Below are 20,809 nucleotides of genomic sequence, written 5' to 3' on the forward strand. Positions count from 1 at the left end.
CCTCTCCCCCGCTTGCCTATCTTTTTTTTTTTTTTTTTTTTACTCTGCCAGCCCAAAAATCTCCGCAACAAGCTTGTGTGCTCGCCAGTCCCCAGCCCGTCTTTATCTCTGCTTAAATAAAGACAAAAGCGTCTTATTAGCTCAACACGGGCCTGACCTCCCCAGTCCTGCTCCCGGCTGTGGCGTAATTGTCATCGAATTGCACCTACGCCGCCCAAGAATAATGGACTCCGACGTCTCGTGGCCAGACCTGCTCAAAAAAGAAAAAAAAATGCAATTACAGGACGGAATATAGACTAAGAATATTGATACTGTTTTTTCTTTGCTGGAAAATAAGAGAATGCATTCGTCGCTATTGAACTGATTTCAAGGAAGAAAGTCAAATCTCATCGTTTTAACCCTTTGTGTCCTTTGACTCAGTCCAGCCGTGACGCGGCCTGCCAGCGTGCAAAACGTACGTTGAGCGTACATTAAGAGAAGCCATCATTGAACAGCGACGACATTTGTCACACGCATTGTCTCATCTCGTCTCCATTACAAAGGCCGTCATCAGAAGACACTTAAGTGAATTAATATTTGCTGCAATGACCCGCTCTTCATTTGAAATGCAGTCGCCGTTTGATCACGTGACGGGCGAACGCGTGTGCGAACGGGGGGGAAGGGAAAGTGGGCAGGTGTTCGCGCGAACACGGTTTCACGGGGGTTGTGTTGCTTTTTGTGTCATGTGCAGACATCCCAAAGCAAAATCATTGATAGACGGAAGTTGTATTATTCGATGGCTTGGTGGTGTGAGTGCGTTTGAGCTCGTCCATGGGAGAGCTAAGAGCCGCATCCGGGTGGAACGGGTGACTAATTGTGACATGTAGTCAGCCATAAGCATCCAGACAGAGCAGGGGGGGGTTATCAATAGTCTAGAATAAATGCCTAATTATAGCGCAGACTTTTTATAGCACGATGTGACTATATGCTGATTTTGAGGGGGAGGATGTCACAATTTGTGTATGTGAAGACTCTTGTGTTCACAGAATTACATTGTTTGGACACTGTTTTGCATTCCAACCAGATTTAAAAAAAAAGAAAATCCATAGAATGCATAACAAAACGTTGCCCTGAAACAACCTGTGACGAATGTAGAGGAAGTGGACTCAGATGTGAATCTAAATAACACAATCATTTATTTTGATTATTATTAATTCAATCTCTGGTGTAATAACCTTATTTATTGATTGATTGAATTATTTTTTATTTTTTATTTTATTATCTGTTCTTATTGCTGCTGGATATGTAAATTTCCCAGAGGGATCAATAAAGTCAAGTCGAAGTCTAAAGTGACAAAAGTCTCAGACTTGCCTGCATTTTGACTCAGGGGCCATTTTATAGCGGCCCTCGGCATATGCAAAACAACTTTTGGCACAGCCAACATTTGTAGAAACTATTTCAAACTAAAATAGAAATATTTTTCTTTGTAACATTTCAAATAAAACGTATTTATACGTTTTTGGGAGCAAATGAGTTAATGACAATTTTCTATTCTTCAATTCTTCAAATTTCTTGTGCCTGTTCATAAAATGGCCACGATAGGTCGCAAGGACTAACACCTTGAAATATTGGCTCGAAACGATACATAATATCGGCTCTCGCCCATTCCACGAGTCATTTTTCGCTTTCACTTGTATGTTATTAGTGATGATGATCGTTTGCTACATGAATCTGAATCCTTCGCATGTGTGAATATACGGATCCAAACAGCAGTTGGCAAAAAAGAAAAAAAAGCAGCGTATTTCTGAAGGCTGTACACGGTATGTGAATTCAAGTGAAATTGGGCAAACAAAAGGGGGGGGGGGGGGGGGGCTCCGTGCTGGAAATGATGAAATATTTGACAAAATGAACAGCGGGTTGCAATATGGGTGACGGGTGGGGGGGGTTGTACGTGCATTGAGGCAGTGTGTTTATCAGCTTAAATGCAGACATCTGTTACTGAGAAATCGTGTTTTTTTTGGGGGGGGGGGGTTGTTTGATTGTGTGCGCATGCAAAGGATTCACACAAAAGTGGAAAGGGGGATGCGGTGGTCTCTTGGAACTTTGGCATTAGGCCGGCAATGTAAAAGTGCGCATTGCACGGTGGCGTTATCATGGCATAAAGACGGTCCAATTGAAAATGAGCAAAGTTATCTGCACTCGCATACTGTACTCGTGTGAGGGAAATCTGTCCAACACTCCCGTTCTGTTCCCTCTCTGCTCCACTGACTCGAGTCAAACGGCAGCTGACATGAATATTGAACAGGCTGAAGAGATGATACTTGTCTTTTATTAAGGAAGTTATTTTTCATTGCTGTTTGTTTACAGGCTGGCACTCAAAATTGCGTCCTACTGCTACAACTAGTACAGAGGACGACTCGCTCTAAAGTATATTTGCACTGATTAAAACGTAAACAGTGAAAGACTTGGCCATGTCATGTGATGTCATTTGAAGATCAATTCAGGTATGACAGCTCTCACTCTACCATCAAAATACAACAAAGCTGTACACTGATTAAAAAAATAAATCATAATAATTAAAAAAAAAAGTCATATTTAACCGAGTCAAGTTTTGTTTTTTTTTTTGCTCGGATATTCTAAGTAAAACTTCAAGTAGTGTTTGAGTACATTTTACCAGTTTATTAAAAAAAAATAAAAAAAATACTCAAGGGTTATGGAACCCACAACCTTCAGTTTGTGTGACAGCCACTCTACCACCTGAGCCATGCCGCTTCTACTGTGTGTTAGTATATTGATGTCAGGCCGATTGCAGTGTGAATACTTGTGCCTCCAACAGAACCGTTTTTTGGTCAAGAGTGGCACGGCTCAGGTGGTAGAGTGGCAACCTCCCAAGTTTGAGCAGGAGTTTGTTTTTCAGCACTTTTTTTTTTTAAATAAACTGGTCAAATGTACTTGGAATTTCTGAGTAAAAAAAAATTACTATTTTTTTTCAAGTAAATATTACTCTATATATTATTATTAAATATATATATGACTATTTTTTTTTTTTTAAATGCAGTGATATATTATCTGGTGCCATGTGTGCCCTATTGCGTGCCAATCATCAAAAAACTCCATCCGGTTTCTCCAGATTCCTTTTTGTCCCCTTTTTGTATGCCTTTAAAACCGGATCTGATTTTGATTTTGGACGTGCGTCGACTCAGCGGCGCAGCAGCTTTTTGACGCTCCAGACCGACTCGAGTGATTGAATATTATCGAACTGCGCGCTGACGAGCTGTCAGTCTGCTTGATATCTGCCGTTTGTCACAGGAGCCGGATTCACGGCGCCGCTCGTTTCTTCCGCGTTTGCGCGTGCAACGATAACGAAAGCGTTTTCCACACTTTTTTTTTCCAACCTTTTGTAACATGTTTTCTATTTCTATTTTCATATGTGAACGTATCCGTTTCCACCTGTGCCTTTCCTCATTCTCCCTCGAGTGCGTCGACGAGGATGCAAAAAAAGCGGCGGAGACTGGAGAGGAAGCGAAGGCGGGGGGGCAGGTTGATTACGGTCGCAGGTCTCGTTGCCTGGAGACAGCTGGGACGAGGGATGCCAGGTTGCTAAGCGACCCGGCGCGATGCAATGGCCAGCCGCCGCTATGCGAGTGGAGGGAGGGCGAAGAAGAAGGAAAATTGTCTTTGTGCCCCACAGCCCCGCCCCTCTAAACACCCCCACACACACACACAAGTCTGCCTCCGCGCTGTAAATGTTCTTGAAAGAGCAAAAGCGATGCGCTGATATATTAGCCATTCACAAGCAAAATTGAAGAGAATGGAGGCGAGAAAGATGCGGAAAGGAAAATGTCACCATTCATACAATCTCAACCGCATTTCGGCTGCCCGACAGCATGAAAATGTATTTTTTATTTGGGAGCAATTTTATTCCCTTCGCGCGTACGGACAACGTTTGCTGATGATGTATTATCACAAATGTGATTGGATAATCTATGGATTTAATATGTGGTAATCCCCCAAAATCCTGATGTCACATGTGCCCAGTTGTGAGAGGATGCCAAAAGATGGAGCGCGGATGAAGGTGTGCCGCTGACGAGCTGTTGATATTTTTGTAAACAAGCCGTACGGCGGAGGGGAGGGCGAGGTAGCAACAGGAGGAGGAGGAAAAGGTTGTAAAAATCTGCTCTCAAGGCTAACATTCAACAGGCACGTTTCTTTTCCTCCCCTCCATTTCCGCGCCAATCTGGTCCCTCCATCTCCCGACCCATAAACGCTCCTTTTTGTCCCTGTTCATTTGTCTCTCATCTCCTCCGTGTGCTGTTTACCTGATCGGGGCCCGGTGGTGCTCGTCGCAGGTGTTGTCATGGCGATGGCCAATGCGAGCGAGGTGAGCCGTCCGAGCGAGCCCGGGGGCCGGTTGCCGTGCCGATCTGGAGTGGCTCGGCACTCGATGGCCTCCGCTGCTCGCTGTCGTCCCTCTCGTTGATCGAGCGGGGCCATCTGCCGCCGTGCCGCTCTTATCTCTGCCATCGCGGCCTCGCTGTTTGTCTTTGTTGGCCACCGCCAGCGTTTAAACACGAACGCTGCAGATGATCACGTCACGCTAATTTCGTTCCGTTTCGCCATGCTTGTTTTGTTTTTCATTGTCTTTTTATTAGGGCCCCGGCCGATTATCGGCGCCGATATTTGGCATTTTGACAAATATCGGCATCGGCCATGTTTTGAATCTGAAGGCCGATAAAGCTCACTGAGCAGGGGATACTTGCGAACGTAGCGAATTTGGGGTTTTCATCAGGATTTGTAAGATGTTCGCAGTCAGTTTTTATTTGTCGTAAACACATTTGGAACATATTCACACAATTTTTCACCGCAAAAATCTTTTTGAAACGTTTTTACGAACCCTAACAAAAACCCCAAATGAGCTACATTCACATGAATTTGTTACTCAGTGAGAAATTATATATAGTTTGAAAGAATTCCCCCCCCCTCCCCATTTTACTGCAAATGAATATCGGCTTGAAATATCGGTTATCGGCCAACTTGACTACAAATAATCTGTATCGGTATCGGCCTTGAAAAAAACATATCGGTCTATCACTACTTTTTATAGATAGAATTCAAATGAGCTATGATCAGAGCCACGTCGCCCCAATAAATCAATGTTTTGCTTACATTATAGTGGTGATAATGTGAATAATAATATTGTTTTTTATCATTATTATCTTATTAATGCTCTTGTTATGCAATAGCCAAGTATTTGCAAAATGGTCCACATGAGATCAATGAAGAGATATGGACGATATTGGACAGTTGGACTTCATTTGTCGTTTTGAAATTTCTCCATAAATCGCCTCTCGTTTCATTTTCCAAGCGGCACAAAAGTCGTCCGTTGCAAGCCGGCGACGCTTCCTTGTTCGTCCGGCTGCTCACTCTCGACCAATGACGGCGTGGAAGTCCAACCCAACACACGCTTAGGACCGCCCCCTCATTTGTAGAACATTTCACCTTGGCAATACGGCCCAAAACTGCCAAAATAAAAAAACATAAAAATGACTGGATAAATAAATGACTAAATAAATGAGTCAATGAATGAAGGAATGAATAAATGACTACATAAACAAATAAATAAATAAATAAATAAATGAGTAGAAGTGAAAATAAAAACAGATATAAAAAATATAATTAAAATATATATATTTATGTATATATATTTTTTGCTCTTTATAATTCCATTTATATTTATTTTTCTGGATAGAATTTTCAATGATATATTTTTTTAAACATCCATTTTCATTTTCAATTTAGTCATTTATTTATTTTGAATTTTGGCAGTTTTGGTCCTCCATAAAAAAAAAGTACCCATCCTGATGAGTTCAAATGGGTTAAAGCTGTCGTCAAAAATAATGCAAATTTTATTACCAATGTTTTCTGACAAGACAATAAAAGAGGAAACAAACTTCATCTGTTTGTATTTACACCACATCTTCCTGATGTCGTAGCACATTTTAAATTGTTTTCACTGCATATTGTATCAAATAGTATCTTTTCATTTCAGTGTCATAGTATACATAATTTACACATGTATATAAACTGTATATCAGTGCATGTAGTTCATACACAGTGATGATGAAATACTTGCTGTCATCTCTGCAAGTCTTATTGGCCGCTGACCTCTACCAATGGCAATCTATTTGTGCAAAGCAAACATCAGCTAATGAAATCTGCCAAACCAAAAAAAATTCAATAACATGAAATTGCTTTACGCGTAATTTACTGACTGTAAATTCTTGTGACATAGGCTTATGTTTCATAGCCTATCGCATCTTCAGATTCATGATGTGAATGTTGTGAATGTGCAAAATACGTTACAAGATCACATTTGTGTGTTATGGGTCGTCGTCGAGGCGGTAACCATGGCAGCCACCAGAATCTCCGCATGCGACTATAATGTCCTGTCACGCAGCTTTTAAGTTGCGCGGCTCAAACGCAACGCGAGCTAATTGATGTGGAAGCAAGCGGTGGGCAAGCAGACAATTGGTCGAAGCTTTTAAAAGATCCCACCAACAACAACAAACAACACCGCATGGAGCTTAATTGAAATTCACCACATCGGTCTGTGACTGTTCCGATCCACACGGAAGAAATACAAAGGCCGTAAATGGCAGACGTACTCGCAAATACCTGCAAGGGTGACGCGGTGCTGTGACGTACAAATAAAGCATGCCGGTAATTACCGATGCAACACGGTACAAAACTAATTGAGGTGGCCAGAATTCAGTCTTAAAAGTGAGATTCACTCCATAAATTAGGATTTTCAAATGGAAGTTAGCATGTTGTATCAAAGTGCTACACACGTCTCGATGATCCTGGCTGCACAACAACATGAGGACCAAAAATGACCACATAAAAAGTCAATACATACATACATTTTTAAAAAGTAAAAATAAACACAGATATAAAAAAATTAAATACAAAAAATAAAGAGAAATGAATATATGTAAAAGTAAAAATAAATAAATAAAAAATGAGACAAAAAAAAATCTAAATAAATAAAAAAAACGCTGTGCTCTCATATTTATTTAATGCGTCGTAAAATGTTATTCAAATGAAGGGGCGGTTCCTAAATGTGTCTTGAAGGTGAACTATTCGCCTATTGGTTGATTGATTGATTGGTCAGTCGACGTCGGACTCTCGGGCCGTTCCACAGCAAGTGAGAATTCACACGACACAAAAGAAACAATGGAACTTGTTGTTGCCTGGCGTTACGGAGACATGCAAGTGCGTCGGGTCAATGCTTGCTTGGGAAATATTTTATTAGCATTCAGCTTTCAGCATTCCCACGCAATTTCTGCAGAAATGTCACTTTGTCTAGTTAATTGCAGTATCATTTTAAAACTTTCCCCCGACAGCAACTTTCCCCTTCCCGACTAATTGGTGCAATCAATGGGACCCCCCTCAGTGAGGAGACATAAGGGCCCCTTGCAGCAGGTGTTTGGAGTCCCGAGCAGTTGTGCATGTGCTTGGTCCTGGAGGCCCAGAGCGATCAATAGTGTCTCCTGGTGACCGATCACAGCGGATTAAGCAGTGACACAAGATCAGAGAGTGGCGGAAATGTCACCAGCTCCATAATTAAGACCTTCATTAAGACGCAGTTAACAGAGTGGCACTCTGCTACATGCATAACCACCACCACCAAATCCCCCCAACACAAACACACTTCACACATGCGCACACACATCCCCATCTTCCTGCCTTGTCTCCATATGCTCCATTCAATCCCTCAATCTGCACTTCTCCCTTTAAACCCCCTTCTGTTTTTTTTTCCCTTTTTAGCGCAACACCCCCTTTCCTATTTTGGGCTCGTCATATTTGAAAGACGCTCACGTGCAATTTCATATCGGTCTTGAATAAATAAAAGAGGCGTCAATTGTGGAGGGAAAGATACATTCAGACGCTTGATGAAAAAGCAAGTTTAATCCTGCTTTGTTGTGCCCCGCCCCCTTTTTCCGGTCAATCTTTCATTTCCATTTCCATTTGCTCCGCCCACCCAATAACTCCGCTACGACTCATCTTTTTGCCTCTCTGTCAGGCTCGGAATATCTTGGCTGGCGTCTGATGCCGCATGCTCCTGTAATCCAGATTAGCCGGCGAGTGTTCTTAATCTCATCACTTGCCCAATCCTGCGTGGGTGGGTGTGCTTTTCCTGGTTTTGGCGCGATCTGTGGGCGGAAGCAACGGTAGACTTGGGATTAGAGGGGATTCTGAGAGAGAGTCATTGGAGGGAAGGTAAAGCGGAAGAGCCTTCAATAATACACTCATGGGAACACTTTATTAGGTACACCTAATAACATTTCATATGTCAGCTGTAGCGCTCAATTTTGATTGAAATTACAGTAGTCGTCCTCACCTTACCTTTTTCATATAGCCAAAAATGGAAATAATTGGCCGTCTTTGTGACTACAAACTACAGCCACAATAACAAATACATACACTATATTATCAAATAAATACAAAATCATTTATATGCCCAATATGTAGGTGTACCTAATGTTGTGGCCACAGGTGGAGTGTACTGTTAATTTTAACCGCCATTTTTAAATTTAGACTGTTTTATAGTCCAATTTTAGTCACGCTTGTTCGTTTTTATCACAGTTAGTCAACCTCATCCCATTTTTATTTAGTTCATTTTTAGTCGATTATAAATCTAGCATTTTAATCTTTTAGTCCAAGAAAACATCATTTTATTTGTCTAGTTTTAGTCAATAAAAACTGTCAACAAATGGCTCCATGCTATGAGCTAGCAAATTAGCCAGCATCAGTTAGCATTATTTAGTCCATTTTTAGTTGACTATAAATCTAGCATTTTCGTCTTTATTTTAGTCCAAGAAAACACAATTTTATTCGTCGAGTTTTAGCCAATAAAAACTGTCAACAAATGGCTCCATGCTATGAGCTAGCAAGTTAGCCAGCATTAGTTAGCGGTCGGATTAACATTATTGTTGGAACATTATAGCCGTTGGATTCATGTTAAGTTATACCAATAATATATATATTTTTTTTTTTCAACCTTCACTGTGAATCCACTTCCTGTCAGTCTATGAAAATTCCATACTGATATAGTCCCAGTTATTGTTTATTACTGAGGGTTTTAGTCTAGTCTACTTTTATTCCGGTGAAAAATTTGTGTTGATGAAATAATTTTTGTTTAGTTTTCGTTGATGAAATTAACACCAGTGTAGTGCTAAATTCAAAAAAATAAAAATAAATCATTTTGTTGGACTCTCATCATGTTTGAGCATCGAAACTGACCGCATCACATGTTTACTTGCTTCCAGATGAATCGTCCAATCCAGGTGAAGCCAGCAGACAGCGAGAGTAGAGGGGGTAAGTAAGAGGCACCTGTGCAAAAAAAACAAAACAAAACAAAAAACACGCACACATGACATTTTTTTTCTACACCTTTATTAGGCTAGCAGTAATTTTTTTTTTTTTATTACTTATTTTTTTTACAACGCTGGAGTTAAAATGGTTTATTTTTATTTTTATTTTTTTCTGCTACCTGTTTATGTTTATATGTTCAATAAACAAACATACAATTTGTTGATTCTAAGAAAACTACAATTAAATATAATATAGCTATGAATAATTTGGGATGGGCGAGTACCTTATTTGAAGGTATCGGGTACTCGCAACAGCAGCTGATACCAATATTGGTCGGATGAAGTTGTATAACCACATTTCATTTCCGACTTATTATTTAAGTATTATTTATGTATTATTATTTACTGTTATTTATGAATGATTTCATTTCATTCCTTTATTTTAATTCATTTTATTGGGTTTTCTATACAAAATATTTTATGAATAAATACAAAAATGCAAAAATTGCCATTAATTTCATGCAATTTTAAGGAATGGGATTGGTATCGGTATCGGCGACTACTCAAGTGGGAAAATATATAATCAAAAAAAACAAAACATGTAATATGTACTGTAAAATTGTTTTTATGTCAATGTCAGTGACTCACATTGACAGGTTCATTTTCCTGACTTCGCTCCTGGCTGTGTGTTAAATAGGTGTACCTAATGTTGTGACTGGTGCGTGTATTTTGACATTTTATCTTGATCGTAAGTCACCGCTGACGTTCATTCATCTGCTTCAGTTTCTGCTTCCTTCACATGCTGACTCACTGTCACATTACCGGGATGCAAACACACTGTGCCACCTTATGATTTTCCTTATTTGACACAACACAACTCAGTACACTGAACCAGTGAATTATGTTAGCGCTCTGAACAATTTCATGTACAGTACAGTACAATAAAAAAAAAAAAAAAAATGGCGACTGAGTTGTGGGGAATGAGCCAAAACATGTCCACACGTGACGTCAGCCAACGTTTTCTGTCAAATCTCAAGAGCCACTGCCAGATGCTGTTAGTGTGTTTTGATATGCATTTGCGTTACTGCCCTCTGGTGGTGATTTTTAAGTATAGCAGGCGGTCACAACATTAGGTACACTAATACTGGTGTCTGAATTCTCGTTTGTTTGTTTTTATGAGTGATTGAGCCTTCCAGATGTTACTGTAATAATGTAATGATGTAATCAAATCTAATAACAGATCCAAACCGAGATTTTATTGATTTTATTTTTTGAAAATAAAACATTTGACTCCATCTTTTCTCATTGACTATGTCCAGCTTCCACTCATATCATCTAATCATATTATTGCTGTGTTCTCTCTCCTCTCGATATCATCCTTCTTCCTTAGAAGACAGGAAGTTGTTTGTCGGCATGCTGGGAAAGCAGCAGACGGACCCGGACGTGCGCAAGATGTTTGAACCCTTCGGCAGCATCGAGGAGTGCACGGTGCTCCGCGGGCCCGACGGGACCAGCAAAGGTAAACGACTTCCAAATCGGGGGAAGGGCGCATGATGACCGTTGTGCTGTTTCAAAACACATCAAAAGTTGATGCTTTCCCGTTTTTACAATGCGAATTAAAATGATGGCAGAGTGACGTCCGAGCTACGAGAGTTCAAATCCAGCCTTTTGTCCTCACATGAATGAGAGTGACGAGCGTGCGTAACAATGCGAATGATATTTGCCATGTAAATCAAAGTGCGACGACAGTTCAAACACGGATGCAACGCGTCTGTTGCCTGAGGCATGACTAATGGTGCAATACGGTTTTTTATGGGTCATTGCTTAATGACGCGAGCGGCGGTTTACTGGCTGTGATTGATGAAGCAATGAATGTTTCCTGGACCATGTTTAATGATAGCGAGGTTACCGATGAATTGAAGGCGGCGCCAAAATGTATTTTTGAAACGGACGTATCATTGCGTGTGAGGTTTACGCTTTTTTTTCCTGTTCTAGGGTGTGCATTTGTCAAGTTCCAGAGCAACGTCGAGGCCCAAGCTGCTATCAACGCTCTGCATGGCAGTCGTACTCTACCAGTGAGTAATTATTATTACAATTATTACAAATAACATATACGGTATATTTTTTTTTCATTATAATTATATATATATATATATATATATATCCATTCATTTTCTTGACCGCTTATTCCTCACTATATATGTATGAAATAATTGTAAATATATTTTATTATTATAATTATTATTATTATAATATAAATATATTATTATAAATTGAAATAACATATTTGTAACAGTCTTACGGTTTATGAACCACTCTAAAGTCAACTTTATTTATCAAGCACTTCAAAACAAGCATCGTTGTATTACAAAGTACACGAAACAGAAGTCGGCCATGCAGTAAAGAATGCGATAAATGAAACAAGTACAAAACATTGTAAGTATACAAAATTACGAGGAATAAACTTGCAGATTTGGGACCTTATAAAGTGGCAAATTTGCAAGAAAAGCTCGCAGGTTTGTGACACAAATACACAAGAAATACACTCGCAGATTTATGACCTGAAAAAAAAACCGTACAAAATTACGAGCAATATAAACTCGCAGATTTGTGACCTTATGAAGTGGCAAATTTGCAAGAAAAAGACTTGCAAACATACGATGAATAAACCTGCAGATTTGTGGCAAATTTGTGAGAAAAAAAAACAAACAAAAAAACTTTCAAATATACAAGAAATAAACTCAGACTTTATGGCATTATAAATGGCAAATTTGCAAGAAAAAGAACTTGCAAATATACGAGAAATAAACTCGCAGGTTTATGACATGAATGGCAAATTTGCGAGGGAAAAAAGCTTTCAGATTTGTGAGAAACAAACTCAGAAACGTGCAAAAATGACATAAAGCGTACTCAGATGTTTGTGCAAATACTTTTTTCAAGTAAGGATTTAGATAGTGGTTGCTTTAGCAGAGATGAACCATATTGCAAAACTGCAACTTTATTTCTCGTAAATTTGTGAGTTTTTTTTCCTGGGATATAAAAAAATACTTATATGTGGCTCTTATATGCCGTCAGACATTTTTTTTTTTGTTCTTGTTCTTTCCTTTTCCTTAGGGAGCTTCATCCAGTCTGGTGGTAAAGTTTGCCGATTCGGAGAAGGAGCGGGGGCTTCGGCGAATGCAGCAGGTGGCCTCTCAGCTGGGAGTCATCAGCCCCATGACCCTGCACCTCGGGGCCTACAACGCCTACACGCAAGCTGTGAGAAACGCTCCAGTTTGGTTTCACACTTGAAAAAGAATTGAAGTTTTCAAGTCGGAGCTCAAACCAGCCGATAATAAGAAGCAATGGCGATCTCTTTAACCCCGCCCCAGTTGATGCAGCAGCAGGCGCTGGTAGCCCAGTCCGCCTACCTCTCGCCTGTTGCCACGGTGGCGGCCGTTCAGATGCAACAGCTGGCCGCCCTCAACCCCAGCAGCATCATCGCCACCCCCATCGCATCCATCACCCCCTCCTCAGGTAACCCGAGACGAGACGAGACGAGACGAGACGAGACGAGACGAGACGAGACGAGACGGCTGGCGCGGACGCTCGTGCGTGATTACGTTTCGGCTTGACAGTCGGATGGTGTCCAAAGAAACAAAATCGTGCTCATGTCAACCCAAAGATTTGCTTGACACCCACCAGTCTTAACATCAAAAGGATACTTCACTTATTTCGCCCACTGAATTTGTTCAGTACCTGTTCACATTCATCATAACAATACACGCAGAAAGATAAGAAAATAACGACAAGACATTGAATCACAAATCTAAAAGCAAGGGCTCAATTAGGATTAAACATTTAGAATAAAAATATCACATGGTAACGTCACACAATTGAATTGCTTTTGAAATTCCAAATCTGTGTTTACTATACATTAAATATTGCACTTGATGAAATTAATTAATGGAAATTCACAACATTTTGTATGTTTTGAGGATTCCTCAGTTTTCTATTTTACTATTCACAACACTCTCATAAGCTGTAGTCAATAAATTATTTTTATATTATATTTTAATCTAAAATTATATCACAAGTTATGCTGAACCGATGTTAGTTTTTTAATATGTAATTTGGTAGTCTTACGAGATAAAGGTGACTTAGCAATTTAATTGTTGTCATTAACTCATTTACTCCCAAAAATGTATAAATGTGTTCTAGTTTAAATATTGCCATGCTCCCAAAGACGTAGTTATACGTTTTTTTAATGTTGTTTTTTTTATGCTAGAGCATACAGAAGGGTTTGATGCAGCCTCTGAACTGAAGAGAATGCTTGAAGCAATAAAACGGCCAGCAGGTGGCAACAGAGTATAAGAGATCGACCGGGGTCATGTTGCAACAAGCTGTTTTCCCACAGTTTTAAACACATTTGCGAATAATGATGAAACTTAGCTATATTCTAATGCTAATTGCTGCAAAAACAGTAATGGATAGAAATCCTTTTTTTTTTTCCCTCATGAAAGAAGAGACTCTAATCTTTCTTTTTGTAGGTTCCATGTTTTTTCTAGCAATGGAACACAATGCTTCATCCAGTAGTTGTTTCAATTCACTCCGAACTGCATTTTGACCTTTTCCTGATGCAAACGTGGCATTTCTGTATCTGAAATGCTGTGTACAGGTACCAGCACTCCACCCTCCATTGCCGCCACACCTGTTCCTGCTCTGCCTCCGCCAATCGCAGTGAGCAGCTACCCGTCCGTGGCAGCGCCACCCAATGGCCAATCAGCAACAGAGGCCCTGTACACCAACGGGGTCCATGCCTATCAAGGTACTGCACGATCATACATGCTCGTCTCTGATTGTTTTGGGGGTTTTTTGGACTCTCATATGCCACAGCGAGAGCGTAATTAAGAGCAAATGAAAGGAAGCGACGGCGCCGCGCACTATTTGGAGCCGTGCTGACGCGATTTGGTGCTGATGTTTTTGTGTCACAGCTCAGAGTCCTGTGCTGGACCCCCTGCAGCAAGCTTACACGGGCATGCAGCACTACACAGGTGAGGCGCAGTCAACAGTCATTCCACAGGTGCATCACGTGGAAAATGTTGTCTTCAAGAAAACCTTTGCTGCCTTAAGAGCCATTTTAGGCCAAATCAAATAAACAAACGAGCGTCTGGAACCGCAAAACATTTCAAGATGTTCGGGTTCGTCTAATCTACTGCGGGCCCAAAAACTAATAACCACAACATCAAAATATGCAGCATCCAACACTTTGACAGTCATTGTCTTCTACTTTTTCTTTTTAGTTTTTGGATTTGTTTTCATATTTTTGGAGTTTTCTACCTGTTACAATTTCTGACATTTTTTTGGCAATTTTATGGACATATTACGATCATTTTCTGCTTCTCTTCTTCCTTCTTTTAAGGGCTATTTTTGGACATTTTTTTTTTGCCAGCAAATTTCTGACATTTTTGGCAATTTTGTAGACATTTTATGGTCATTTTTAGGATATTTTTTTCTTTTTTGGGGGGACATTTTAGAGTTACTTTTTGATTTTTTTCTGCCTTATTCTTTATAATAAATAAACAAATAATTTTCTGACTTTTTTAGAAATTCCAAAAATATTTTATGGTAATTTTTTTAATTTTTTTATTATTATTCCAAATTGTCTTTAAGAGCAATAAGTCAGGTCTTTCATGAATGTAAGAAAATACTTTTTTCAATTTATGTGAACAGTCATTAATTTGGTCTTTAAAATTCAATTTTCTTCAGAATTTATGGGGGAAAAGAGCTACATAAAATAATCCATTCAGGGTTTCATGAATCCATATAGGGCTTAAAAAGGAAAACCAATTTGATAATTGATTATTCGATTGATTGATTTATTGATTGATTTATTTTAAAGGCCAGCCCTCGTGTTTCGTCGAATGTAAACAAACACATTTACATGTATTTTATGTGTTAAATGCCTCATGGTTGTAATGAGGAGGAAAAAATAGATGTTATTTGTGTATTTCAAATGTACAGTGCTCTTCTTTTGTACCCAAATATGAAATGGGAAATCTTTCTGGCTCTCCCTCCCATTTTACGCAGGATGTGTGACCTGAATACAAAACCCTCTTATGTAACTTCATAAACGACTGCCAAACAACCTGTGCATTGCCCCATTTCCGGCAAACTCTTGTTCAAAGTAGACATCCACATTCTTTTTTCTTTTTTTTTTTCATATTTAAATCAGATTTAAGTAGCTTTGTATTCATTTAAACAAAGATTTGATTTTCTTTTGTCAAAATACAATACTTTTTTTTTTTTTTTTGGTAGCAGTTTGGTCTGTTCTAATTGTGGGAATGCTGAAAGCATTATTCGGATTTGTATTTTTTTTGCCGAGAAACAACTCCCGCATAATACATCTGATTTACACCGTTCAAATTTCAACTTGCTTCAAAAATTCCCGCATTCCGGGGTATATATATCGTCTGATTACTTACAATTTGACGTGAAATATCAACTTTTCCCCATTCATTTTCAATGGGACTGACATTGAACTTTTTCCAAGTTCCACTTTCCACGCCCACTTCCATCCATACAACTGATCATCATTACCAGCTTTGTGGTACTGCTCAGTTCTTTTTTATTTTTATGTATCTTTTAACTTCAATGAAAAGGTTGTAATTTTCACATAATTCATCTTTCAAATGACTTCATCAGCATTCAGCTTAGCATTCCGCTTTCAGCATTGCCACGCAATTTCTCCAGAAATTTCGCTTAAGTCTCGTTGCTTAATATCGTTCGGTGATGATCTTTTTGGTCTTATCGCATAGCCACCTATCCGGCGGCCTACAGCCTGGTAGGGCAGCCGTTCCCCCACCAGCCCACTCTGGTAGCGCAGCAGCCGCAGCAGCCGCAGCAGCTCCAGCAACGTGAAGGTAAATTCTACAAAAAGAAAGAACCTGTTGGGCAACACGTCATTTGGCACATTTCTGATGACAGATAACGATGTGCAAACAAGGATGCGGTTGCTGCTGCTTTATCGGCTTTTCTTATTATATCCTACGTTGACATAATGATTGCATATTCTCGTGTATCGGTCAAGTAGTTTACTGAGGTAATATTGTACAATAATCATGATGCTGTTTCAAAATAATATTTTACCATCCATTTCCTGTCTTTTGTGTTCAGGTCCTGAAGGCTGCAACATCTTCATCTACCACCTGCCTCAGGAGTTCACCGACTCCGAGATCCTGCAAATGTTCTTGCCCTTTGGAAATGTCATCTCGGCTAAAGTCTTTGTTGACCGTGCCACCAACCAAAGCAAATGCTTCGGTGGGCCGCAGCTGATAACTATTATTACGATCATTGCCGTCTAGCGTGTGGTATTTAGTAACAAAAAGGAGAAAAGACAACGCTTTTAGACACCTAATATACGTTCTCAGTTTTCCCAAACCTTGATAACTCAACTCAACGTCATTTATAAAGCGCTTTCAGAACAGGCATTGCTGTATACAAAGTGCTGTAAATAAAGATAAGTAAAGAATAAGGAAACAAAACAAGAACAAAGCAAACATTTTGAAGTGCATATAATATGTGATCCCTCTTACGGGCACCAGTAAGGAGATGAACAGCAGCATTTTGGACAAGTAGTAGTTGATCAATTTTTTTTATTTTTATTTTTTGCTTCTATTTCCCCTCAGGTTTTGTGAGTTTCGACAACCCATCCAGTGCTCAGACTGCCATCCAAGCCATGAATGGCTTCCAAATAGGCATGAAGAGACTGAAGGTGCAACTGAAGAGGCCCAAGGATGCCAACAGACCTTACTGAAGGAGGTGAGCTTCAAATGACGATGTGGGACAGACAGACAGACAGCCGCTAATAGAGATTGAGCCACTGTAAATAAGACGAGTTCTTCTTAGGTGGAACTACAGTAGATGAACTTTAATGAGGTGCAGCACTCGTCATCTTTTATGGATACATGACAGGCGTCCGTTTGAATGTTTTGAAAGTGTTCATTTTTTTCAGCAAGTAGCTTCAGTGTTAGAGAAGTAGAATGTTGATATCAAATATCCTGTTTTTTAACAAGTGTTCTGTCACAGCTTTCATGAATTTTTCTTTGACCTTTCATTTATTGTTTTTGTGCTGTGCCATATGCCATTTTTCCTGAAACAAAATCATCGCAACCACTCTCAAGACTGTCCCGTCGACATACATAAATCGTTGGGAGACGTGCGTCGCTATGGCTACGGTTGCTTAGCAACCGCTAAAACCTCCCCCCCTTCCTTCTCACTGCGTCGTAAGTTAATTGGCCTGTGTTGGTTGCTGTGGCGATATTGCCTGTGATGGTTGCCGTTAGCGATTTTTTTTTTTTTTCTTTTGGGGCCGTTGCCTTGATTCACCATGCTCAACTGCATGGCGGGTTACTGTGGCGACCGTCAACTGTGTTTGGTGCGTTGTGAGTTTCCTCTTATTATTTTTTTGTCGTGGTTTCAATCCTTGCAAACACTGAGCGATTTAAAAAAAAAAAAAAAAAAAAAAAAAAAATCACGACCTCAGCATCTGTAAGTAACTGATTATCATGACATGCTTTTTTTTTTTTTTTTTTTGGTGCTCTACCTCCAAATTTGAAAACAAACCAAATTGTAGTAGTTTTTTCTTTTCTTTTTTTATTAGTTCTTTTTTTTTTTTTTTAATCTGTCATGATTATCATTCTTACACTTTCCCTTTGTTTAGTTGGATGGTGTGGTAGTTTTCCGTGAAGTCGTGAGGGGTTTTTGTTTGGTTGTTAACTCAATTCCATGTGATTTTGTGCCTGAACTTTGGTTGTTGTTTGTGACACTGGAAATGTATTGAACATATTGAAACGCACAAATGGCAGACAGGATGATGTGTGTGTTTGTGTCGGTGTGAGACAAAGTGAAATTTTGAGTGTAAATGTCTGTGCGAAAGATATGACAACAACAACAACAACAGTAACTGCGTGTGTATTTTTTGAGACACTAACTTTGCTTTCAAAACTTTTGGGTTCATCTGTTTGGTTCCTGTGACATGTGCTGCTGGCAGAGGAACTGCATTCCTCTTTAGGAATTCTGGGGACCAAAAAACAGACGAGCAATTTTCCATGAATGTCGTCAAGTGAAATTGTCACGCTCATAAAAACACTGTAGCTGCAAAACGCCGTCGTGATAGAAGTCTTTTTTTTTTTTTTTTTAAATATTCAGTAAAACAGAAACAAAAAATTCAGATTAACTGAAAAAAAAATACTAAAAAAATCGTTTGTTTTTTTCCCAAGTAAATGCAATAAGCTTCCGTAATCAACGTTATTTAGTATAAATTAAAAAAAAAATATATGACTGAACACAAGCATCCACTTTCTCTTTCTCGTCTCCTCCTTCTTCTTATTGTTCTTTTTTGCAGCTCTTTAGTGCATACTGCCCCCTACTGTACAGAAACTGCAAAGCGACATGGCAGTCTATGACAAAGTAGGTCAAAGCTGAACGTTTCTGGCGATGCGTTTCCACTTTCCATATAGTCAAGTCAATGCTGGAAATATATAATTGTATAGAACATAAATGGCAACAAAAAATAAGAATTTTTTTATTTCTCCCGATGTTATAAAAAAAATGATATAATGCATCATGTGCACCTTTTATCTGCAGATGCTGTGTTTTTGAGCAAGGCCCTCAAAATGATCTGACTTTTCAAAATGTGAATATTCTTTAACATACGCGCCCACCAGAATTCCTACTGTGCATGTTCTGAATTACTTTGCCTGCCAAAATTGACTTTTGGTCCAAACGTGCATACACTTGCAGCACTACACGACTGCCACAGTTTTGACTTGCATGGACACTATGATTGAATAGCGAGACTCCCCTGCAGCCTCAGTGCGACTGCAGTTGCAAAAATAAACAAATAAAGATATGAATTTGTACTTATTTCATGTGCCTTAAATATTTTTTGTCTTTTCTCTCCTCTTATCTCCAGGGCAATTTTAGGAGTTCAATCAAGAAAAACCACCTCGGGATGTCCCAGCCTTGTTTGGTTGTTTGACCAACCATAATAGCACATAGGAGCAGCATTTCACATACAAAAAAAAATACAAAAAAAAGACAATATGACATTATTTAAATACACTAAAACACGCGCAACTGCAGTAAATATCAACAAGTACAGCGGCAGCAACAATATCAGAAGTGCTCCAAGAGTTCCGACCATTCCATGATGATGTACATACTCTGTCAGGAACACGTTTGAATTCACCGACATGTTTCGAAACAAAACAAAAACAAAAAAAGCATATCACTGATGTGATTCTACTGAACAGGGTCCTGCTGTATAGTGTGATTTTGTGATCTAGAAGGTTCGACACGGTTGGAGGGGAAAGAAAATATATTATGTATGATTACCGCTGGTAATTTTGTTATGTAGATGTAGTTTGATTATTTATACGTAAATTCAGATCATGGTTCTTAAGCAGGAAGAGAATTGGATGGGTTTCCTCACTGTACATACCTTAGTTAAGGGCGGGGGGGGGAGTAAAAAGATCTTCAAAAATTTCTGCTGCCACTACTTTTCAACTTTACAAAATGAAACAAGGGGATGGGATTTTTTTCTATCTTTTTTTTTTTTTTTATGTTTTAATTTATTTGGTAATTGGGAGGGATGTGATTTGATTTTATTTATTTTAAGAATACAGAGGACTCCTTATTCCTTCGAGACAATGAATACGCTTATGATAAGAGTTTCTAATGACATAAATGTAAGGAAGTAAAAAAAAAAAAAAAAAAAGCATAATGTTTCTTTATTTATTCTCTACAATCGCTGTTTTAAAACACGTCTTTAAAAGAAAATAAAGTACAATTTAGAAAAACTCATTGTGTGTCATTGTGTGTGTGTTTTTTTTAAGCAAGTGCAATTCCACCATGAATATAAATGAGAAGAGCAAAACAAAGCAAATAAGACTGTTGTGTACCACGATCCTTAAGCAAACTCTTCTTGTGAGTTAATGACTATGCCGGATGAATACGGAGTCGATGAGACAGCTGGCGTTTGCAGATCGAGTCTGCCGAAGCTTTCCGGGTTCGGCCTGATGTGTCTAAACACGCTTAGCTTCTTTTTGGCATGTCTCAAGTATGACAGGATGATTAGGGCCTCTTTTTTCTTTTTTTCTTTTTTTGGGGCTGCAAGCTGCTGTCAGGTATTGTCAGGTGTTGTTTCTTGCGGTTGTTAGATGAGGGAGGTGTACTGTGCAAGTGTAAACCACTCACTAGCAGTAGATTGAAAGTATGTAGAAATAAATAGCTAGCAATTAAATGCTACTATAAATTAGCGCTGGTGTTTGGAAGGTCAATTTAGCTATTTGACGTTTTGCTTTTGTCTGAACATTGTTGAGGATGAGTTTGTCTTTAGATGTATATTACAGCTGATAAATAACATTTCCAAAATAAAATAAACCATGATAGATATTTTTTTTTAAATAAAGATC

The 20,809-nt window shown here is 39.1% G+C and overlaps 1 protein-coding gene across 5 annotated transcripts in view; it reads left to right on the plus strand.

The window, feature by feature from the left end:
• Nucleotides 1-20,198, plus strand: part of celf3a (cugbp, Elav-like family member 3a) — a 28,076-nt gene extending 7,878 nt beyond the window's left edge. Inside the window, exons 4-15 of one of the 5 annotated variants that reach the window (XR_013280682.1) lie at nucleotides 9,309-9,357; nucleotides 10,744-10,872; nucleotides 11,349-11,428; nucleotides 12,468-12,611; nucleotides 12,725-12,869; nucleotides 14,011-14,160; nucleotides 14,327-14,386; nucleotides 16,151-16,255; nucleotides 16,509-16,652; nucleotides 17,021-17,153; nucleotides 17,516-17,769; nucleotides 19,309-20,198. Coding sequence is in view for 3 of the 5 variants with exons in the window: in XM_077508254.1 (XP_077364380.1) it covers nucleotides 9,309-9,357; nucleotides 10,744-10,872; nucleotides 11,349-11,428; nucleotides 12,468-12,611; nucleotides 12,725-12,869; nucleotides 14,011-14,160; nucleotides 14,327-14,386; nucleotides 16,151-16,255; nucleotides 16,509-16,652; nucleotides 17,021-17,148 (1,134 nt within the window). In the remaining 2 variants the exon portion in view is untranslated. Of the gene's footprint in view, nucleotides 1-9,308; nucleotides 9,358-10,743; nucleotides 10,873-11,348; nucleotides 11,429-12,467; nucleotides 12,612-12,724; nucleotides 12,870-14,010; nucleotides 14,161-14,326; nucleotides 14,387-16,150; nucleotides 16,256-16,508; nucleotides 16,653-17,020; nucleotides 17,154-17,515 lie in introns of all 5 variants that reach the window. The other 4 variants (XR_013280683.1, XM_077508254.1, XM_077508253.1 and 1 more) reach the window with 4 other exon arrangements.
• The last annotated feature ends 611 nt before the right edge of the window (nucleotides 20,199-20,809 follow it).

The sequence above is a fragment of the Festucalex cinctus genome, chromosome 19 (genome assembly GCF_051991245.1).
Source record: "Festucalex cinctus isolate MCC-2025b chromosome 19, RoL_Fcin_1.0, whole genome shotgun sequence".
Lineage (NCBI taxonomy): Eukaryota > Metazoa > Chordata > Actinopteri > Syngnathiformes > Syngnathidae > Festucalex > Festucalex cinctus.